At 38.0% G+C, this 18,880-nt stretch overlaps 3 protein-coding genes across 3 annotated transcripts; 2 read left to right on the forward strand and 1 right to left on the reverse strand.

Annotated features, from left to right (window-relative positions):
* The first annotated feature begins 5,521 nt into the window (after positions 1-5,521).
* LOC147484772 (uncharacterized) lies at positions 5,522-6,731 on the forward strand. The gene is made up of 3 exons (XM_086579814.1): positions 5,522-5,538; positions 5,951-6,474; positions 6,567-6,731. The coding sequence occupies exons 2-3, from the start codon at positions 5,953-5,955 to the stop codon at positions 6,729-6,731; spliced, it is 687 nt and encodes a 228-aa protein (XP_086435940.1). The 5' UTR covers positions 5,522-5,538; positions 5,951-5,952.
* A 4,438-nt stretch (positions 6,732-11,169) lies between these two features.
* Positions 11,170-13,082, reverse strand: LOC147484773 (uncharacterized). Its single transcript, XM_086579815.1, has 4 exons — positions 12,759-13,082; positions 12,309-12,410; positions 12,056-12,206; positions 11,170-11,237 (listed from the first exon to the last, which is right to left on the reverse strand). Exons 1-4 carry the CDS (start codon positions 12,981-12,983, stop codon positions 11,170-11,172), a joined length of 546 nt encoding a protein of 181 aa, XP_086435941.1. The 5' UTR covers positions 12,984-13,082.
* Positions 13,083-14,364: 1,282 nt separating this feature from the next.
* LOC147484774 (putative disease resistance RPP13-like protein 1) lies at positions 14,365-18,168 on the forward strand. The gene is made up of 2 exons (XM_086580487.1): positions 14,365-17,382; positions 17,895-18,168. The coding sequence occupies exon 1, from the start codon at positions 15,060-15,062 to the stop codon at positions 17,352-17,354; it is 2,295 nt and encodes a 764-aa protein (XP_086436613.1). The 5' UTR covers positions 14,365-15,059; the 3' UTR covers positions 17,355-17,382; positions 17,895-18,168.
* Positions 18,169-18,880: the final 712 nt, after the last annotated feature.

Below are 18,880 nucleotides of genomic sequence, written 5' to 3' on the forward strand. Positions count from 1 at the left end.
CTATTTATATAGAAAAACCTTCTTAAACACCTAAAAACACTTTCTTAACCTATCTGCATCATAATATTAATCTTCTAAAACTATTATAATTTATAAATTAGACAGCAATTTTTATTCGTGAACTAAAACTTACAAACGACCGAGTATTTACAAATTGAAAAAAAAATGGCATTCATATAAAAGTGGAGATATGTGTAGTTGGGCCAGTCTACACATATTTCGAGGTTTCATGGCATATATCTTACTATATTAGAAAAATATAGAGTGTGAAGAATAATAGTTTTGTATAACAGGGATAAATAAATAATTTTGTTTAATATTTTATTATTTTTTGTTAAAAATGGACTACTAATGGTTGACAAGTGTTATAGAATGTTTTTTAAGAGTGAAAATGACATTTTTGCCTCTGTGACAGACACAAATCTACTGTTTTGTGTACGGTAATTATTATTTTGTGATTTTACAGTAGTAATTTCTTAATTTCGTAATTTTGTATTATTTTTTTGACTTTTCGAAGTGGCAAAACCATAATTGTCTAAAGTTCAGACTTGTTTTTTGTGGGCACGACAGATGTGTGAACAGCGTATGTCACGGGGTAAATTTATAAGTTCCAAAAAGAACCGTCACATTAGGACCCGCCCATAATTTAAGAAGGGTGCTGTATTGGGCGCCACTCATATTAGATCGGGCAGCCTCCGCCCAAGCCCAAACAACAAAGCCCAAACAATAAAGCCCAATACACCCCCACCATATCGAAACCGGGAAAACCTACCATTACCGGTCGTCTCTTTCGCCCAAACCCTTCGAAACCCTAACCCCAAATTCGAATTTCAAATCTCCAACAAATCTCCAACAATTCGAGTGCCCGATTCGAGTTTCTCCAACAAATCTCCAACAATTCGAATTAAGAACGGTTGTTGTTTTGGCCAAAACAACAAATCTCCAACAACTCGAGTTTGCAAAGCCTTCGACTGGGTTTGATCCACCATTGATCAAAATCTCCAACAATTCGAGTTTGATCCACCATTGATCACAGTTTGTATGTGTTTGTCACTGAAAACTAGATTTGAGTTTCTCAATTCGTTTGAGTCTCTCAATTCGAGTTTCTCAATTCGAGCTTTATCAAAATTGCAAGTTGGAAGAGCGGTGAAAGCTTGAAATTTCGCGAAGTTCTTCAATTGAAATTCAGGTTGGTTCTTCTTAATTTGTGCAATCTCAGATTATGTAATCATATATATGTGATATGATCATGGTTTGTTGCTTTGAAATGTTATATATGGATTATTAATATGACTCTATGACTCTGTCCAAGAAGAGGCAACATGTGGGTAAGTTGAGTTTCCATATATCGCTACTCAAGTCAATATGGTAGAATTATAGTAGATGATTGAAAATAGGAATGGACAGTTGAACTTTACCTAGCTAGCATTCATTGATATCGTCACATCTCGGTAACCGGAAATATAGTGGGCTTAATCGTAACAAAGTAAGAAAATGTTTATTCGAAAATAACAAACATAAATGAAAGTAGAAAGAGGTAGAATTCCTATAAAGATGCAGAAAAATAAATTGAAACGCTTTTAGCATCATCTTTTCCCATTTCACTCTAGGCTTGGCTATATGTTGAGCTATATAGATTAATAAGTGATCGCTAATCGATGTAAACATATATTTTTCTTTTGATGAACTAAAACTTTAGCAATATGTCTTTGAAGTTTGTCTTGGATTTTGACATATATTTAAGCTTTTCTTGTTTGTCTCATATCAAGTTTCGTCTTCAACTGTGCTATATATCCAGACATATATATCTCTCGCATACTACAATAAAAGGCTTACATTCCTCCTTATTGTCACTCTTTTCATTGAGAACACCAAATTAGTGCTAATTCCATCTCAATACTCTTTTGTTTCTCGCTTTTTGTTAGCCTATTAGTCGGTGTTGATGGTAAGGTGGGATGCAATCCCCGGTAGCGTTCAGCCCGATGAGTCCAAAGACCTCCTGCGAGGGATACCTCTCTTAATACAAACTTTGTTCTTTGTTTCTTTGTGGTTCCATCAAATTAAAGCTCCCCCCGATGTTATATTTCTCCTCTCCCTAAGATAATCTTATAAACTCGTGGTGTATTTACGTACATGACAAAGCACAAGTAGTATCACTATGAAAAGTTTAAGTTCTTCTATACATATTTCTCCATACCTTAGCCAAATAACTTTTAGAATCATACGACTATCTCCTAAGCACTGGGAATAGTTGAAACGCTCCCCACCCTAGAAGCAAACTAGGCCATGTTTGGCAGTTGGTGAGAGTGTTGTATATGGAAGATGATCAAATGACTAAGGATTTTATTCCTAGATTTAAGGTATCAATAAATGCAAGACGCTTTACGTGTTTGGAGGTGTGATGCTTTTCCTATTATCACCAAGTTTGTCAGAGTCAAAGGGTATCAAGGAGATACCGCTATACATGTTTTCATGAACACATAACGACCACCAACCCCCCACGCGTACTTTACCATTTATGGTAATTACCAACCAAACATCATTTGCTTATGTGCACCATGCCACGCCAACTAACTAGTATAAGGAGTCCTTACACGTCTTTGCCAAACAGGGGCCTAGATGCATTCTATAGTCGGTGATGCGGCTACCAAAAAAGCCTCGCTATTGCTTTATAGTCCCGAAAGTAATTTTTTTAAGCTTCCCTATCCATCATCTATTATTGTAAAAGTTGAGTTTCTTAGCCTACATTGTTTCTTAGATCGTGTACATCCTTTTGTTCCTTGAATATTAGCAAAGGACTAAATAATACTTTTGCAGTTAGACTCTCATTATTAGTTGTCCATCCCAATAAGTAAGGTGGTTCTTAGACATTGTATGCGTTACGGAATATGAATCCCATAAGTTTTGGTATCCTAGCCAAGAAGTTTGTTCTCAGATCTAATTATTTAGTGAGCTCCGGCTCCCATGCATCCCTTTACAATCGAAGGCTCACAAATAAGAACCAAGGACCTGCCTCAAGCATGTCTTAGTTATTTTTCTCAATCCAAAATTTCTTCCATACCCATTTCGTCCCTAGAATGCCATTTTCTTCTTTAGTGTTCCTCACGAAGATGGTCAAGTAATGGCTGATGTGACATACAACAATCGTGAACCGCCACCGAATCGCCCCACCTAGGAGATGTCTTCGGTCGAAGATAACTAGACTGTGAATATGATTTTTTGTTTCTCTTCTAGAACATTATCATATAGGAAGATTTCAGGTAAGTCAGGTTTTAGCGTGATTATGTTGACATACTCATATTAGTACGCACAATTACAAAGACGATTTTGTTTTTGGTCGCTAATGTCTTGAGGTTTCGTGTACCCCTTTTAATTATTGGTTTCTTTCTTCCTTTGGAAAAAAGAAAATCTGAATTTGGATATGATGCTCGTGTTTGGGAGCATGATATAAGGAGATTATCTTGTTTTTAATCTAGAACATAAAGTGTACAATATAGGAAGATTCCAGGTAAGTCATCCTTTAGCGTGTTTGACATGCTCACAACATTCACTATCGGAAGATCGCGCTTTTCTTGTACCCTTTTTAAATATTGATACTTTTTCAACCGAAAACCTGAATTTGGATGTAAAGTCGGTGTTTGGGAGTACCTTTTAATTTCTTTTGAGTTTGGAAGAGTCCATTTCCTATATGGATTATTAATATGACTCTATGACTCTGTCAATAAGAGGCAAATAGTGTGGGTAAGTTGAGTTTCCATATATCGCTACTTTCAAGTCAATATGGTAGAATTATAGTAGATGATTGAAAATAGGGAATGGACAGTTGAACTTTACCTAGCTAGCAATAACAATGTCAATGGCTGAAACGATTATGCATAACCTGTCCATGATTTCCCTTGACACTCCTTATTTAATAATCATGAATCTATAACATTTGAGTAACGCTTAATTGAAATATTAAAAGTTCTAGATGATAAAAGTTAACGAAATGGTAGAATTATAGCATGACATGTTCACTTATAGGATCTGTTGTGTCTTTTACTGATTGTGTGTATTCTAGGCTTCCATGCTGTTGATATGTATTTGGGTTTCCTCGAATTTCCAAATATTGTTTGACACGGCAAGTCGGCAACAGTGTGGACTGAATAAGTTACGTTCTTTTTAGTTGAACGCATTTGGCCATTGGTGTAGGTGCATGTCATGCTAGTTCCATCTGCATTCAGAATGTGGATTAATGGCTTGAGTCATTGTTGTTTCATTATTGTTTACCTTGGAATAAAAACCTTGTTATATTGATTACTTGATGATTAGTGGTGGAGAGCTAGAGATATTCAGTTGCTGAGTTATCTCGTGTTTTTGTTGTGAGGGTTAGTTGGGTATTATGTTTAGGACGTCATTGCTCTCTTTCTACTTTTAGTGTTGTAAGTTGTGAATATTTGATTCTTACACTCCGTCTTGCTGGGGGTGGTAGGACATCTTTCTTGTGTTTGATTTATATGTGCCGCCCCGACAGAGTACTAGAATGTGTTTAGCTAGTCTTCAGAATATTAACTTGTCACATAAAGAATGGGTCCTGTATTGAGCGCCACCAAAATTGGATTGGGCAGCCTCCAACCCAAGCCCAAATTGCGAAGCCCAACAAAAGCCCAAGACACCCCCACTTCCATCGCTAAACCGAAAAACCTTCTCTAGTCGGTCATCTCTCAAGACTCGGCCAAAACCCTTCAACCCTAACCAAAAACGAATTAGAATCACCCAATCCAATTAGAATCGCCTAATCCAAAAACCATTCCAATTCTCAATCCATCCAATTAGAATCGGTACAATTGTAATTGAGAATCGCACAATCAAATTGAGCCATCGAGTTTTTCTTTCCTGAATCAAGTTTCATATCCAATTTGAATCAAGTTTCATATCCAATTTGAAGGTAAGAATCATATTGGCTTGGTTCTATTTCTTGTTGGCTTGGTTTAACTACTTGTTTTAGGAAATGGGTAATATTTGATGGTTTGGAATTTGTAATGGGGTACGGTTGTTGGTAGAATCTTGTTTCTGTTGTAATGGGGTACGGTTGTTCATTCCTCCTCTAATGTATGAAGATTGGATTTGTTTCAGTGTAACCTTATGTTAGATTCTTGAATTTTGAATGGAACTAGTGCAACATTGTCTCCATTTTAGTAATAATACGCTTAGAGAAATACTAGCGATGCTACCCCTTAGTATGGTGATACCCCCAAACATGTGATTTAGAGCCCCGTTTGAAAATTAAAAAATGAGTTGCTTTACATCTTGTTGCTAAACTTTCATAGTGCTCATCTTTCATACCTAGTATTTTCCTTTAGGGCTTGATGTTATAAGAGAAGATACTTTTACCATTTTATGATTAGTGTCTCTCAGACATTCATTACTCACCTTTTATATTGCTTATGTTCTTGAGTCTTGACTAATGAGTAATGACCTTGATTACATGCAGCTTTTACGAGTACTTGCTTAAGGTCCGGATACTGAGGGAACAAACCGGGCGGTAAAGCATTATAGGTGAGAAGCTTTTTCTTTGGTTATCAAATTTACTGAATGTACAATCAAGGTGGTTTTTTTGGGTGGTTTCCCCTATGCTTGACGAGGGATAGAAATTGTATTGTGGGTTGAATATTTTATAGGGTGTTATGTACATATGGTTGTTGGAAGGATGTCATTATTGATTTCCGTGTTATGACAGTTTTAAGTATAATGAAATGTTGACTAAACAAAGGAAACTCACCCAAAATTCGATAGAATTTGGATAGTGTAACGCCTCATTCTATTTCTTCATATATACTTGGAGTTATCATAGCAAGCTTATAAGTACATTTGTTTTATGACTGGGATGATCTCTTTTTTCTAGTGGTTTTCTTTGTACATTGTTTATTTAAATATGGTTTACTAATACTTATTTTATTTTTCTTTGTAGCGATGGGTCCTCGATCAAAGAATGTGAAGAATGTAGCAAAAACTACATTCAAGGGTGTTAAGAAATTGTTTGGTGGCGGTTCCTCTAGCGGTGATGCAGTTGGAAGAAAAAGACATAGGGCAGACGGCTTAACGGCATCAGCGCGTAGAGGGGACCATTTGGAAAAAGAGGTTCCTGAGGTTCCTGAGGTTGATTCGTTTAGTGAAGATAGTGTAGATAGTGATACTAATGTAGGTTTAGATGTAGGTTTAGATGTAGGTTTAGACAAAGGGAAGAGTATAGTAGAAGAGGAGAGTGAGAGTGAGGAGGAGAGTGAGGAGGAGGATGAGCAGGATGATGATGTTGAAGAATATGTGGTAGAAGACGTACCACCAGTGGAAGAAGCACCTCCGGTATTGGATTTCGTAAGAAAATCCAATGATGATTTGGAGTTTCAAAGAGGTGTGTATGGGGGAGGCCCGTATGAGTCAGAGTTGTTGTATGACTATGCGGTGCATGTCGCTCGCGATGTTTGGGAGAGAAGGGTAATATTTTGTTTTTCTTGTGTACTTTGATTTTCTTTTACAAAATCTTTTGTTTCGCTCATATATATCTAATGCGCGTTCGGTTGTTTCAGGAGGATCGCGAGGCGTTGAAGTGTGTTTCACACTTAGCGAAGTTATCCCAATGGAATTTCAAAAATGAATGTGAAAGGTCTCCGAGATTTGCCGCGGCAAATGAGAAAAGACCGGGTTGTTTGATCTCGTGGAAGGTTATCACGAGCATATGGATCCACCATTGATCTCTCTGCGTTTGTGGAGAGATGGCATCCGGAGACCAACACCTTTCATATGCCAGTTGGGAGATGACGGACTTTGGACGATGTTGTCCAAATCAGGAGTCACACGCTTAGAGGAAGAGCGTGCAAGGGGACAAAGAGTTGAACTTACAACAATCGATAAATCTCTTTACATCTTGGTCTGGGGCTCCCTATTGATTTGATTAGGGCGGAGATGGAAGCTAGCAAGTTCACTTCAAAAGTAAGGCTAGAATTCATCCGGAAGCATTTTGCGAACAAGATTCATGATAGCCCTATATGTGACGCTGCTGGGAATGTGGTAGAGAAGGCCTCGAAGTTTCCGGGATGTTCAACGGATCGCTAGAGAGCTTTTATTCTGTTTTCTTTGGATGTGCCGCTTTTTTCCGACAAGTCCGACCGGAGTGCCTATATGTTATCTCGAGGCCATTGTTGAAATTCAAATGAGATAGAAGAGTATGCATGGGGTGCAGCAATTTTGGCGCTTTTATATAGAGGTCTCGGCCGCCACATGTGCGAAGGTGAAAGGGGTTACGTGCTATATGACTCTTCTACAAGTAAAATTTGAGTATTTTAGAGTTTATTTTTTTTTTAATGTTAATTTTATTACTCTATCAATATGTTAACTATTTGTGTATATATAGGCATGGATCTATGAGTATTTTCCGGTATTCATGACAAATCCCAAATTTCAACTATATCTCGCTCACCGCGGCGTGCTCATAGACACATCCCAAATCCCACACTATTACGACACAACGTATGCATTGCAGTTTTATTGAAATGATAATTGATGATTTGAATGAGTTCAATGTAAGTATTAAATTCAATGACAATTTGGTATTTAAGTTTGTTTATATTTATTTTTAGTAATTGATCATTAGAGTTGTTAATGACACATTTGATTTTGTTTCAGTTGTTTGGCATCCCTACAAAAATATCGAGATACAAACCCGATCGATGACATTGCATTTTTTGAGGGATTGCTATGTTTTTCAACATTGTCGAGCTTTACTGCCGCAAGGGTGGTGCGTCGGTTAGGTCACGGAAACTTGTACCTAAAGATCCTCCAATGCCAAATTGGAGAACAAGAACTGCGGGCGGACGACGCCGTATGAGGTGAGCCGGACCAATATTGGGCCACTTTATCGAGTCGGGCGTAATCACGTGAACCGAGGACCTATTTCGCCTTATCCATGGGAGTGTCATCAAAACTACATGACTTGGTATGCGAGGAATTCTCATGTAGTTTTGGTGAACCCCGAGCTTCTTCCGATTCATCCCTCCCCGGAGACACCGCCTAACCGTTCACCCCATTGTAAGTATTGTGATTTTTAATTGAGTTTTTTCTAACCGTGATTTTTGCATTCGATTGGTAACTTATCTTGATTTTTTTTTTTTTTCGGCGTAATCGACGCCATCGATGAAACCAAATGCTTTGCTAGAAAGAGGTCTGCAATTGGCTGGGAATGATATGCCAGAGGAAGCAAGGTCCTCCTTCGAACAGGCGTACAACTTGACTAGGTGCAAGTACATTGGTGGGCGCTATAGTTGATTTGTTTCAGTTTAGGGTTTATAACTTTGTAATTTAGTTTGATGGATGTAATTTGTTTCAGTTTAGGGTTTGTAATTTTGTTAACTTCGAATGAATTGATGAATATGATGTTTGCATGAATGTTTGAATGGAATTTAATGTTTAGGGTTTAAGGTTTAATGTTTGAATGTAATTTGTTTCAGTTTAGGGTTTAATGTATGAATGGAATTTTATGTATGGATGAATTTGATGAATGAGAGTGTTTGATATCTGATGTTTGAATGGAAAAGTGGAATTTGATGAATGAGAGTGTTTGATATTTGATGTTTAAATGGAAAAGTGGAATTTGATGAATATGAAAGTGTTGTAAAAACAAAACGAATTTTGAAAAAATTTCTTCCAAACGACCCAGCCGCATCGTTTGGCATAAAGGCCAAACGACCTCAGCAGATCGTTTTGTATTAAAGCCAAACGACCACGGCAGATCGGTCGCTTTTAATCTCAAACGACCCATGCAGATCGTTTGTTCTAAAGGCCAAACGACATGACCACATCGTTTGGTCTAAAGGCCAAACGACATGGCCACATCGTTTGCCCTTTAGACCAAACGATCTGGCTGGGTCGTTTTGTATTAAAGCCAAACGACTTCACCGTGTAGTTTCGGTCATTATTGACAACATACGAACGTTATTTCAAATCACTCGATTGCGGTCCGAATCAACTAGTCGATCACTCGATTGCCATCCGAATCAACTTAGTCGATCATTCAATTTCAAAATCACTTTCGATTGACGTCCGAATCAACTTAGTCGATCGCTTTATTTCCAAATCACTTTCGATTGCCGTCCGAATCAACTTAATCGATCACTCGATTTCCAAATCAAATCAAATAAAAGCCCTAACATTATTTCCAAATAACAAAAAAAATAAAATAAAATTACATTTGTTCCAAATTACATCAAAATATCAAATTACATCAATATATCACTTAGTCGATCGCCGATTTCAAAATCACTTTCGATTGTCAGTCCGAATCAACTTAGTCGATTACTTTCGATTTCCAAATCAAATCAAATAAAAGCCCTAACATTGATAACATAAAAATCAAATCAAATTACACTTGTTCCAAATTACATCAAAATAGAAATTACATCAAAATATCATATCGACAACATACAAACAACTTAGTCGATAACATGTACTGTTGGGTCTTCAACGAGCTCATTTTCCCATATTAAATTGGGAATGTTCAATGCCATAAATTGCAATTGCCTTTACCATCAAGGCCAAATTCCAACTTTCAAAGAATATCATATCGAAGCTCTAAGCCATTGGCGATTATTCGAGGAACCGGACAATCTTCAACAAGTTCAACATTGACAAAATGATTTCCACCAACATGTGCTTACCCAACACTTGGGTCACTCTCTCAGATTTGCTTGGGTTCTCAGCGGCATGAGAAGGAAGCACCGACGAGCTCCTAAATACATAAGGACAACATTAAATCTTGAAGCAAATAAGTATCCAACAAAAGGCATGCTCATCCACTTATTTAAGGGTGCGAACCTTCTTCATGTAGGATTTCCTTCATCGAATAAAAACCTCACTTTGATTGTACAAAGTACAATAAAGGGGAGGTTGTCGTCGAAAGCTCTTCGCACAACTCCCTTCTCATCCGTGGCCATTCTTCTTGACTTCTTCCTAATGCAATGCGTAAAGCTCTATAACCGCAGCTTGCCATCACCAACGTGGTCATGGACTCTAACAATGTATTTATGCATTTCTTCAGGAATATCCAACCCGTAATCCTTAGGACCCCTCGTCTTTCCAAAGTCTAAGCCATCTCTCACATTTCGTGGTGTGACTATTTTTGGAGAAGGCTTATTTCGTGGTGTGGTTGTTTTTGGTGTTTTGGGAGAAGGTTTATTTCTTGGTGTGGTTGTTTTTGGTGTTTTTGGAGAAGGCTTATTTGTTGGTGTGGTGTGGATGTTTTGGGTTGGTAGTTTTGGAGAAGACTTCTTTCTTGGTGTAGTGTGGATGTTTTGGGTGGGCGTAATGTTTGGTTGTGACGAGACCCACTCTTCATGGTCACGTTGAGAATGTTCAAAATGAGATGGATCTCGCCAAGAGTTATCATCTCCGGTTTGAAGCTTTCTAGCAGCTACCTTTCCGACCTTTTGGTTTTGCTTCCTCACAAGGCGGTACTAGCCATGTACTTTCTGGTACGGCAATCTCCATAAGCTTCCTAATCATAACCCTCTGCTTTTCTTCAGAAACCATTGCAAACCTATTCATGAACAAGTCCATCGAAGGTGCAACATCGGGACCAACACCCACTGACACATTGGGAGAAGCGGCATAATGTTTTCCAAAGGGGTCGATAGCGATCAAAGGGATGGACCGCTCTTGCTCTTCAAACTCAATTAATTCATGAGCACATGGCAGTCCATGGCTTGTGCACAAATAGCACCAACACCTTATCTCTCCATCTTTAACACGCTTTACGCGGGTATCTATTTCTTCAAATAACAAGTCTAAACACTTGCGGAGACAAGGCCTCCGAGTTCACGAAACAAAGGAATCCGGTGGTGGTGCTTTGAAGTTACAATCATACTTCTCTCGAAGGTAGCTCTAATTTCGACATCCGGATCTCTAGAATCGGGTGGATTAAGCTAAACATACTCAAAAATCATGACAGGTTTGCATTTCCTAGTACACGCTTCACCGAAAGCATGAGACCCTTCAACTCTATTGGTCGTTGTACTCCCAAAGTGAATGTGTTGGTCATCCAACAACATACGAATCGATCCCCGTGGAGGAAACCAAGTCTCGCAAATAACAAACAAAATTGAGTACTCAACCCCGTAATATTTTTCCAAATCATCCCATCTACTGCTGAAAAATAACCTCTCGCTCTTCGATTTGACTACTGATTGTTCCACGAGAACCGGCCTTCTCTACAAGTTTTGTAGTTGGAAAAATATCGTAACATTTTGAAAGGGACGACGTAGCGATATGCCATCTACATAGATGCTTGTGTATGTTAGGAAAAACTCGTCGGCACGCACTCATCGGGCTAAGTCCCCTCGCGGACACGATCACGGATGGACTTATGTCACCAAGCAAGCCACTAAAATGATGCGGGGCCCACTCATAGTCGATTTGTTGTTTCAGATCGGCAAAGACTGACACACGGTGAAAGATTTCCACGCCAAGTCACCCCAACAAACGCACGAAAGGCCACCGATACCGTTAGTTTTGTAGGTAGCGTCTAACATGAAAAAACCGTTGGAAAAGTCCGAGCCAACTTAACACCTTCCGGATGGGCCCATAACAATCCCGTTATCTCCTCGGTATTCTCATCCCGCCTCAACTCCTCAAAATAATGTTCTTTTGCTAACAACTCACGCAATCTCAGAATTGTGTGAGACCGCTCATATCCATTTCCTCACCTTCGCGCCTTTGCGGTGTAGACTTGGGATATACTAGAGATGTTATCATGATACCTATTCTTGATGGAATCCAATATTTGTTTAGGTTTTATTCCACACTTACTCATCTCGACAAATACCGAACTCGAACGGTTAGTCGAAAGCAAATGCATGTCCTTCAAGGGTCTTCGCCAATGGATGGTTGTGAACACCATTAAGAACGACAATTTTCCAACTATCGACAGTGCCGCGTTGGAAAATACCTTTTAACTTAAATGGACATCCCGATTTCTTGGTTCCCGACCTTCTCTTATTAGCCTTCTCTCGCTTCCTTCTTGTGTGACCGATACACACCCGAAAGCACTCGCAAGCCAAATTCAATCTTGCTACTCGGTTTCCTTTGGCACACTCCGACTTTTCAATGACCACAACAACATTAACTTGTCTTCCTCTAGCGGTTGCCCAATCGATTGCCTCGCTACGTGTATGAAAGACCTAAACACATAAAAAACAACAACTATTATTAATACACTAATAAAATTATATTTAGAAAATTTTAAAAAAAAAAAAATAAAATCAATGCCTACTCAATCATACCTCTTCCGTAGTAAAAATTTCTGTTGTATCACTTAAAATCGGTTGACAATCCACATCATTCGAGTTTGCAGAAGATCGGTTCCCGGATAGCGGCAAAGAATTCTACATATAGAAGAATAAAACAAGAGTCTCAAACAATTTGCATTTAGTTTCAAACGACCCAGCCATGTAGTTTCATCAAGAGTCCAAACGACCCGGCCATGTAGTTCTATAGTGTAATGAAACGACCTGGCCATGTAGTGCTATAGTGTAATGAAACGACACCTAGCCATGTCGCTCAGTGTTCTCAAACTACACCGCCATGTCGTTCAGTAGTGTTCTCAAACTACAGGCCCATGTCGTTTGATAGTGTTCCCAAACGACCCAGCCATGTCGTTTGGGCTCGGATTTTGCATTCATTCATTCATTCAATCAATCAAGTATTTTGTATTCATTTTAATCAAGTGTTACCTCATTATTTAGGTTTGCATTTTGTCGTCGACGATTTCTCGGAATTTCATTTGCTCGACTTGTCGCATCTTCAAATTCTTCACCTTGACCTTCAACATTTTGTTCCACTTCTTCACTTTCAACATATCTTCTATTTTCTCCTTCTCTAATTTGTTGTTCTTCTCTAATTTGTTGTTGTACCTCAAACATTACCTCAAATACTTCTTCTTCATCTTCATGTTCCATTTAGAGAAACTTGAGCATGTAGAGAAACTTGAGTATTCTATGTAAACCCTAAACTCTAAACTGAGTGAATGAGTATTCTATATATATTTGAAATTTTGATATATTTCGAATAATTGAATGAAATATATTTGTAAACCCCCCAAACTAGTTTATTATTTACAATTGAATAAAAAAAAATGGAAAATAACAAGTTTAGATATAAAACAAATTATTATTTTAGATTTGGATAATTTAGTGAAATATGTTTGAAATTAAAATTTTTTTTATGTCGGTACGAAATTTGTAAACCCTAAACCCTAAACCCTAAACCCAAACCCCAAACCCCCAAACTAGTTTATGATTCAAAATTTGAAAAGAAAATAAAAAATAATAAGTTTATAAATAAAACAAATTATTATTTTGAATAATTAAGTAAAATTTGTTAGCACGAAATTTGTAAACAACTCTAAACCCTAAACCCTAAATCTCAACCTAGTTTATGATTCACAATTTTAAAAATAAAATAAAAAATAATAAGTTTAGATATAAAACAAATTATTATTTCAAATAATTAAGTGAAATATGTTGGTACGAAATTTCTAAACCTTGAACTCTGAACTCTAAACCCCAAACTAGTTTATGATTCACAATTGAAAAAATAATAATAATAACAAGTTTAGATATAAAACAAATTATTATTTTAGATTTTATAACATGTTTGATTACATGTAGCATGTTTGATTACATGTAGCATGTTTGATTACATGTTTTAACTTTGTTATAAAGATACTATGTCATAACAGATAAAGAGTGTAGAGTGCATGTAGTTTTATTGATGTAATTGTGTTGTTTCTAACCCAATTTTTTAAATCGGATTTCAATTTTTCTAATTCAATTGAAATCGTTTGAGTGCATTTGGAATCGCTTTGAGTCGCGTCCACGCCGTTTGAGTGTACACTCAAACACGCGACTAAGTCGTTGAGTGTATACTCAAATTACATGTCCAAGTCGTTTGAGTGTATACTCAAAAACTACATGGACAAGTAGTTTGAGTGTTATCACACTAACACACAAACTACGCCATATATCGCTCAAGCCATGTTTTTTGTGTACACTCAAACTACGCCCACGTAGTTTGAGTGTAAAATCGAACTACGCCGCCATGTCGTTTGAGTGTACACTCAAACTACTCGCCACGTCGTTTGAGTGTATACTCAAACTACATGAACCCGTCGTTTGAGTGTTACTCACACTAACACTCAAACTACATGAACCCGTCGTTTGAGTAAAATATGTTGACTTTAGCTCTATTTTGTTGACTTTAACTCTACTTTATTCACTTTAACACTGGTTTTAAAGAGAGAGATAGGGAGCCATTGGACTCAGCCTTAGAGACGCTGTAGAGACAAGTTGACTTTCAGTCTTTAATTTCACTGATGCTTCTCATGTCTCAATTCCAAACAAGCCAAAAGCTGTTTGAGTAGATGCTAATCACCTTATCACCATTCACCACCAGAAAATGGGCTATTGCAGCCAAAATGGAGTAAGCTTGCCTTTAGTTTAGGCTTGAGAGAAGAAGGGGCGAGGGGATAGAAAACATGGTGTATTGGTTCCTTGGCTCCCTTGCGTCTGCATCTCTTCAGGTCCTTCTTGAAAAGTTGACTAATGGGGGAATATCAGTATATAAATCTATTGGCGACGTTGATGGTAAGCTGAAAAAGCTGGAGAGGACTTTGAAAAGAGTCCAATTCTTGATCCGTGAAGCAGAGGACAAGCAGTTACTAAGTGACATGAACTGGAAAGATTTGCTGCGAGACCTTGAAGAAGTAGCATATATTGCAGATGACTTGATTGATGAGATTGAAATTAAAGTTTTCAAACTAGAAGGTACGCAAGTTGCTATTGTCTTTCTATAAACGTACCTCAGCACCAAACATTAGTGACATTCAAGATAGATTGGATAGTCTTTTGCTGGAAGTGGGAGCTCTATTGCAAAATAGGTGTCGTGACGTGATAGAAAGTGATCTGCAAACTAGTTCAATCGTAGATGAATCCCGAGTTTTCGGTAGGGAGATTGATAAGTGTAATGTAATAAATATGATACTTGCTTCATCGTCAAAGGAATCATCTAAGCAAGGAAATGGTGTTGTTGTCATTCCCATTGTCGGTATGGCAGGTGTTGGGAAGACCACACTCGCTCAGCTTGTGTACAACCATGACTACCAAGGGACAAAGAAGCTTGTCAACTTTTTCCCCTTTTCAGGCAAGAAGGCTCATTTCGATTTGAAAATGTGGGTTTCTGTCGGTGAAGATTTTGATGTCATAAGGCTTACAAGGCGTATCATTGATGAGGCTTCCAATGGGGAAAATACTTCTGGAGTCTTGAGTTTGAATTCCCTTCAGGTTAAACTCAAAGCAATTGTGCGAGATAAGAAATTTCTACTGGTGTTTGATGACTTGCGGAATGAAAAGCCAAATGAGTGGGACCGCCTTCTTACACCCTTGAAGTATGGATTAAATGGAAGTAAAATTGTCATAACCACAAGAAGTTTTGGGGTTTCAAAACTTGTCAGTGCAGCTCAACCTTATCGTTTGCAGTGCTTGTTGTCGGAAGACTGTTGGTCAGTGCTCAAAGAAGAAGCCCTTGGAAACACCGATTTGGACACAGTTCCAGAATTGAAAGAGATTGGGATCAACATAGCAGTGAAATGTAAGGGGTTACCTTTGGCAGCCAAGACTGTTGGAAGGTTATTACATTCTATCGGAGTTGATGAAAACGAGTGGAATAAAATTTTGGAAAACAAGATATGGGACTTAGTAGTTTCAGAGCTAAGAACGGGTTATCATCCTCTGCCTGCACATGTGAGGCAGTGTTTTGCATATTGTTCCCTGTTTCCGCAAAATTATGAATTTGAGAAGGATAAAACAGTTCAAATGTGGATGGGCGAAGGGTTCTTAGTACCTGGTGAAGAAAGAAAAATGATAGAAGACATGGGGAATGATAACTTTGATCACTTATGGCAGAAGTCGTTTTTCCAAATGGTAGGTGGAAAGTATTACATGCACGATGCAGTTCGCCAATTGGCTCAATCCGTTTCTGGAAATAAGTTCATCAGGATGGAGAGGACCAATGACTCGTGCATCCATGAAACTACTCGACATTTATCACTTGCTTGTGAAATTATCCAGACAACGACTTGTGAGGCTTCCTATATCTGTAAGGCTTTACGAACCTTTCTGCTATCAGGTAAATATAGACCTCCCATCAAAGAAGTTCCAAATGATCTATTCCTAAGATTGGTACGCTTGCGAGTGTTGGATTTGAGTGGTACTCATATTGAAGAGTTGACAGGGAGTATTGGAAATTTGAAACATCTTCGTTTTCTGGACTTATCCAATACGCTTCTGAAATGGTTGCCCGAAACTGTGAAAGAACTCTGTATTTTGCAAACATTAAGACTTCAGAATTGTTTAATGCTTCTTTATTTACCAAAAAGCACAGGTAGGCTTAAAAGTCTACAACATCTTGAGCTCGGCGGGAGCAGCAAGTTGACTTCTATGCCGCCTGGAATTGGAAAGTTAACTGGTCTTCAAACAGTAAAGGAATTTGTTGTTGGTTCAGAGAGGGGCCAACTGATGGAACTAAAGGACATGAACAATATTCGAGGATCACTTTGCATTAAACAGCTCGAGAAGGTAAACAACCCACAAGAAGCTATGGGTGCCAAATTAGCAGACAAGGAGTACCTTGACGTCTTGGACTTGCAATGGACCTCTACTGCTGATGCACGCAATAACGAACATATTCTTGATAAGCTTAGACCTCATGAAACACTGAAAATTTTCAGCTTGAGAAGGTATGGTGGTAAAATGTTTCCGGCGTGGGTGAGTGATCCTTCGTTCTCTAAACTTACGAGTATTTGCATGTATGAGTGTGAAAACTGTGTTCTTCTTCCCCCTCTTGGCAAACTTCCAGATCTCAGATCCCTCAAAATTATTGGAATGCTTCATTTGATAATGGTGGATGAAACATTTATTGGTCTTGATATAGGGTTCCGATCGCTGGAGACTCTAGAATTTAGTGAAATGCCTAGACTGGAAAGTTGGGTTGGAATTCGTGACAATGACATGGCAAGCCTTCGTGAACTTACCATTTCCGAATGTCCTAAGATGGTTACTCTACCATCACTTCATTATCTTCGGTCCTTAAAGAAACTGGAATTTGACAACTGCCCTCAACTTCCATCGTTTCCAGAGGGCGGACTATCAAGTTCAATTGAGTGTCTGATTATTACGGAATGTGACTTGCTGGAAGATCGATGCAGAAGAGATGGAGGACAAGACTGGATGAAGATAGAGCACATTCCTTGCATAGAAATCGGTGACATATAGTAAGAGAAGGGAGGCCTACGCCTTAGAGGTATCAAAACTGGCTACTTCTTTGAAACTATGTGTGCAATCTATTATTTTGGAATCTGCATAAAAGATGGTCTACGAATTGAATCTTTTAACGCTCTAATGAAAACAAATGTATTAGCTAACCAAGAAGGGTTCCCAGAAGACACAAGGGCACACCACAAAAAACTTGCTAATAAGCCAATTTTTCTGTTCACTTGGGCAATTAGGAAAACAAAGCAGGCCTCCTAAAGATGCACACATCAAGGAGGCCATGTCTTGACCTGAAAATGGAAATGTCTCAAGCTTTGTGGTGTGGCCAAAGCGTATCCATATAATGATATATTTGTTCAACTAGCTGTAAAGATTGTAAACTATTTCCAGATAAGTATTTCAACAGTAAAAGTCTAAAGATTTTAATCTCTAATTGTGTGTTTGATGCAGGATTGGCCAATCATAGCTTGTAAGCATAATCCCCCTTTTGTTATTTATCATTTATTCTAATATCTCTGTTTTATTTCTTTTTTTCCAACGTAGGAGGAACCAGCTCTCACTATTCAAAGCACCACATACAATCATGGCTTGTTGTGGATTCGATCTCCCGAGAAAAGAAATGATCTGAAGTCTAGTCACTCGATTTATCAGTTCTTTCAGATTAGAAATTGTCAGAAGGCTGTAGTCAATTATGTTAAACATTAGTTATTTTTGTTAATCGATCTTCAGACTGAGGATGACTAATCCGAATAATGGTCTATGTTAATTTGGTTCCCTGGGAAAAAAATAAATAAAAAGTTGGGATCAAATACGTTGAGGCTTTGCTGGTTAGTTTGTGTGGAGTTAATAACTTAATATATCATACAAGGGACTGAAGGGGATTTCACCAAACGTCTTAGTTTATTTTTAACTTATTAAGCTAATTTTACTTTTTTGGTTTCATCTTCAGATGGATAGTAAGTTGTTTATTTGCTTCTCATAATACTTTATGCAACTTTATATGGAGATATGTCTACCCAGAATAAAGTCACATTGGTTTTTCAGTACGATAATTCCATTTTTAACACGGAACACAATGAAGCTCAAAAAACTGCATTAGTGTTAGACAAACAAAGTTCCTGTAACAAGTCTTTATGGACCGGGTGGAGTCGGTTGGGTGGAGTCGGTTGGGTCTACTCAAAATGGAGCATCAACAAGAGCCTTTGGACTAAGTTCCCTTCAGGGTAGATGAGCCTTCAGGCTAGCTAGGGCCTTTCAATATAACTGGTGTGGGTCTACCTTAACCCTCTAAATATTTTTTAAAAAAAAACAAAAACAAAAACAAAAAAAACAAGGTTCCTGTTAGTCAGTTACGCCACACCGTCTCCCCCTTCTACACAGTTATACATGTCCACCTCAAAACCTAGTGGAAACTGTGTGATATTCCTGATTTCCTTCTATGTTCTATACGACTATACCATCCTTCATAGGAAAATAAAAATAAAAATCAATAACACTTTGAACTTGCTTAATTTAGACACTTCACCAGA

Source organism: Coptis chinensis, chromosome 8, assembly GCF_015680905.1.
Source record: "Coptis chinensis isolate HL-2020 chromosome 8, ASM1568090v1, whole genome shotgun sequence".
Classification (NCBI taxonomy): Eukaryota; Viridiplantae; Streptophyta; class Magnoliopsida; order Ranunculales; family Ranunculaceae; genus Coptis; species Coptis chinensis.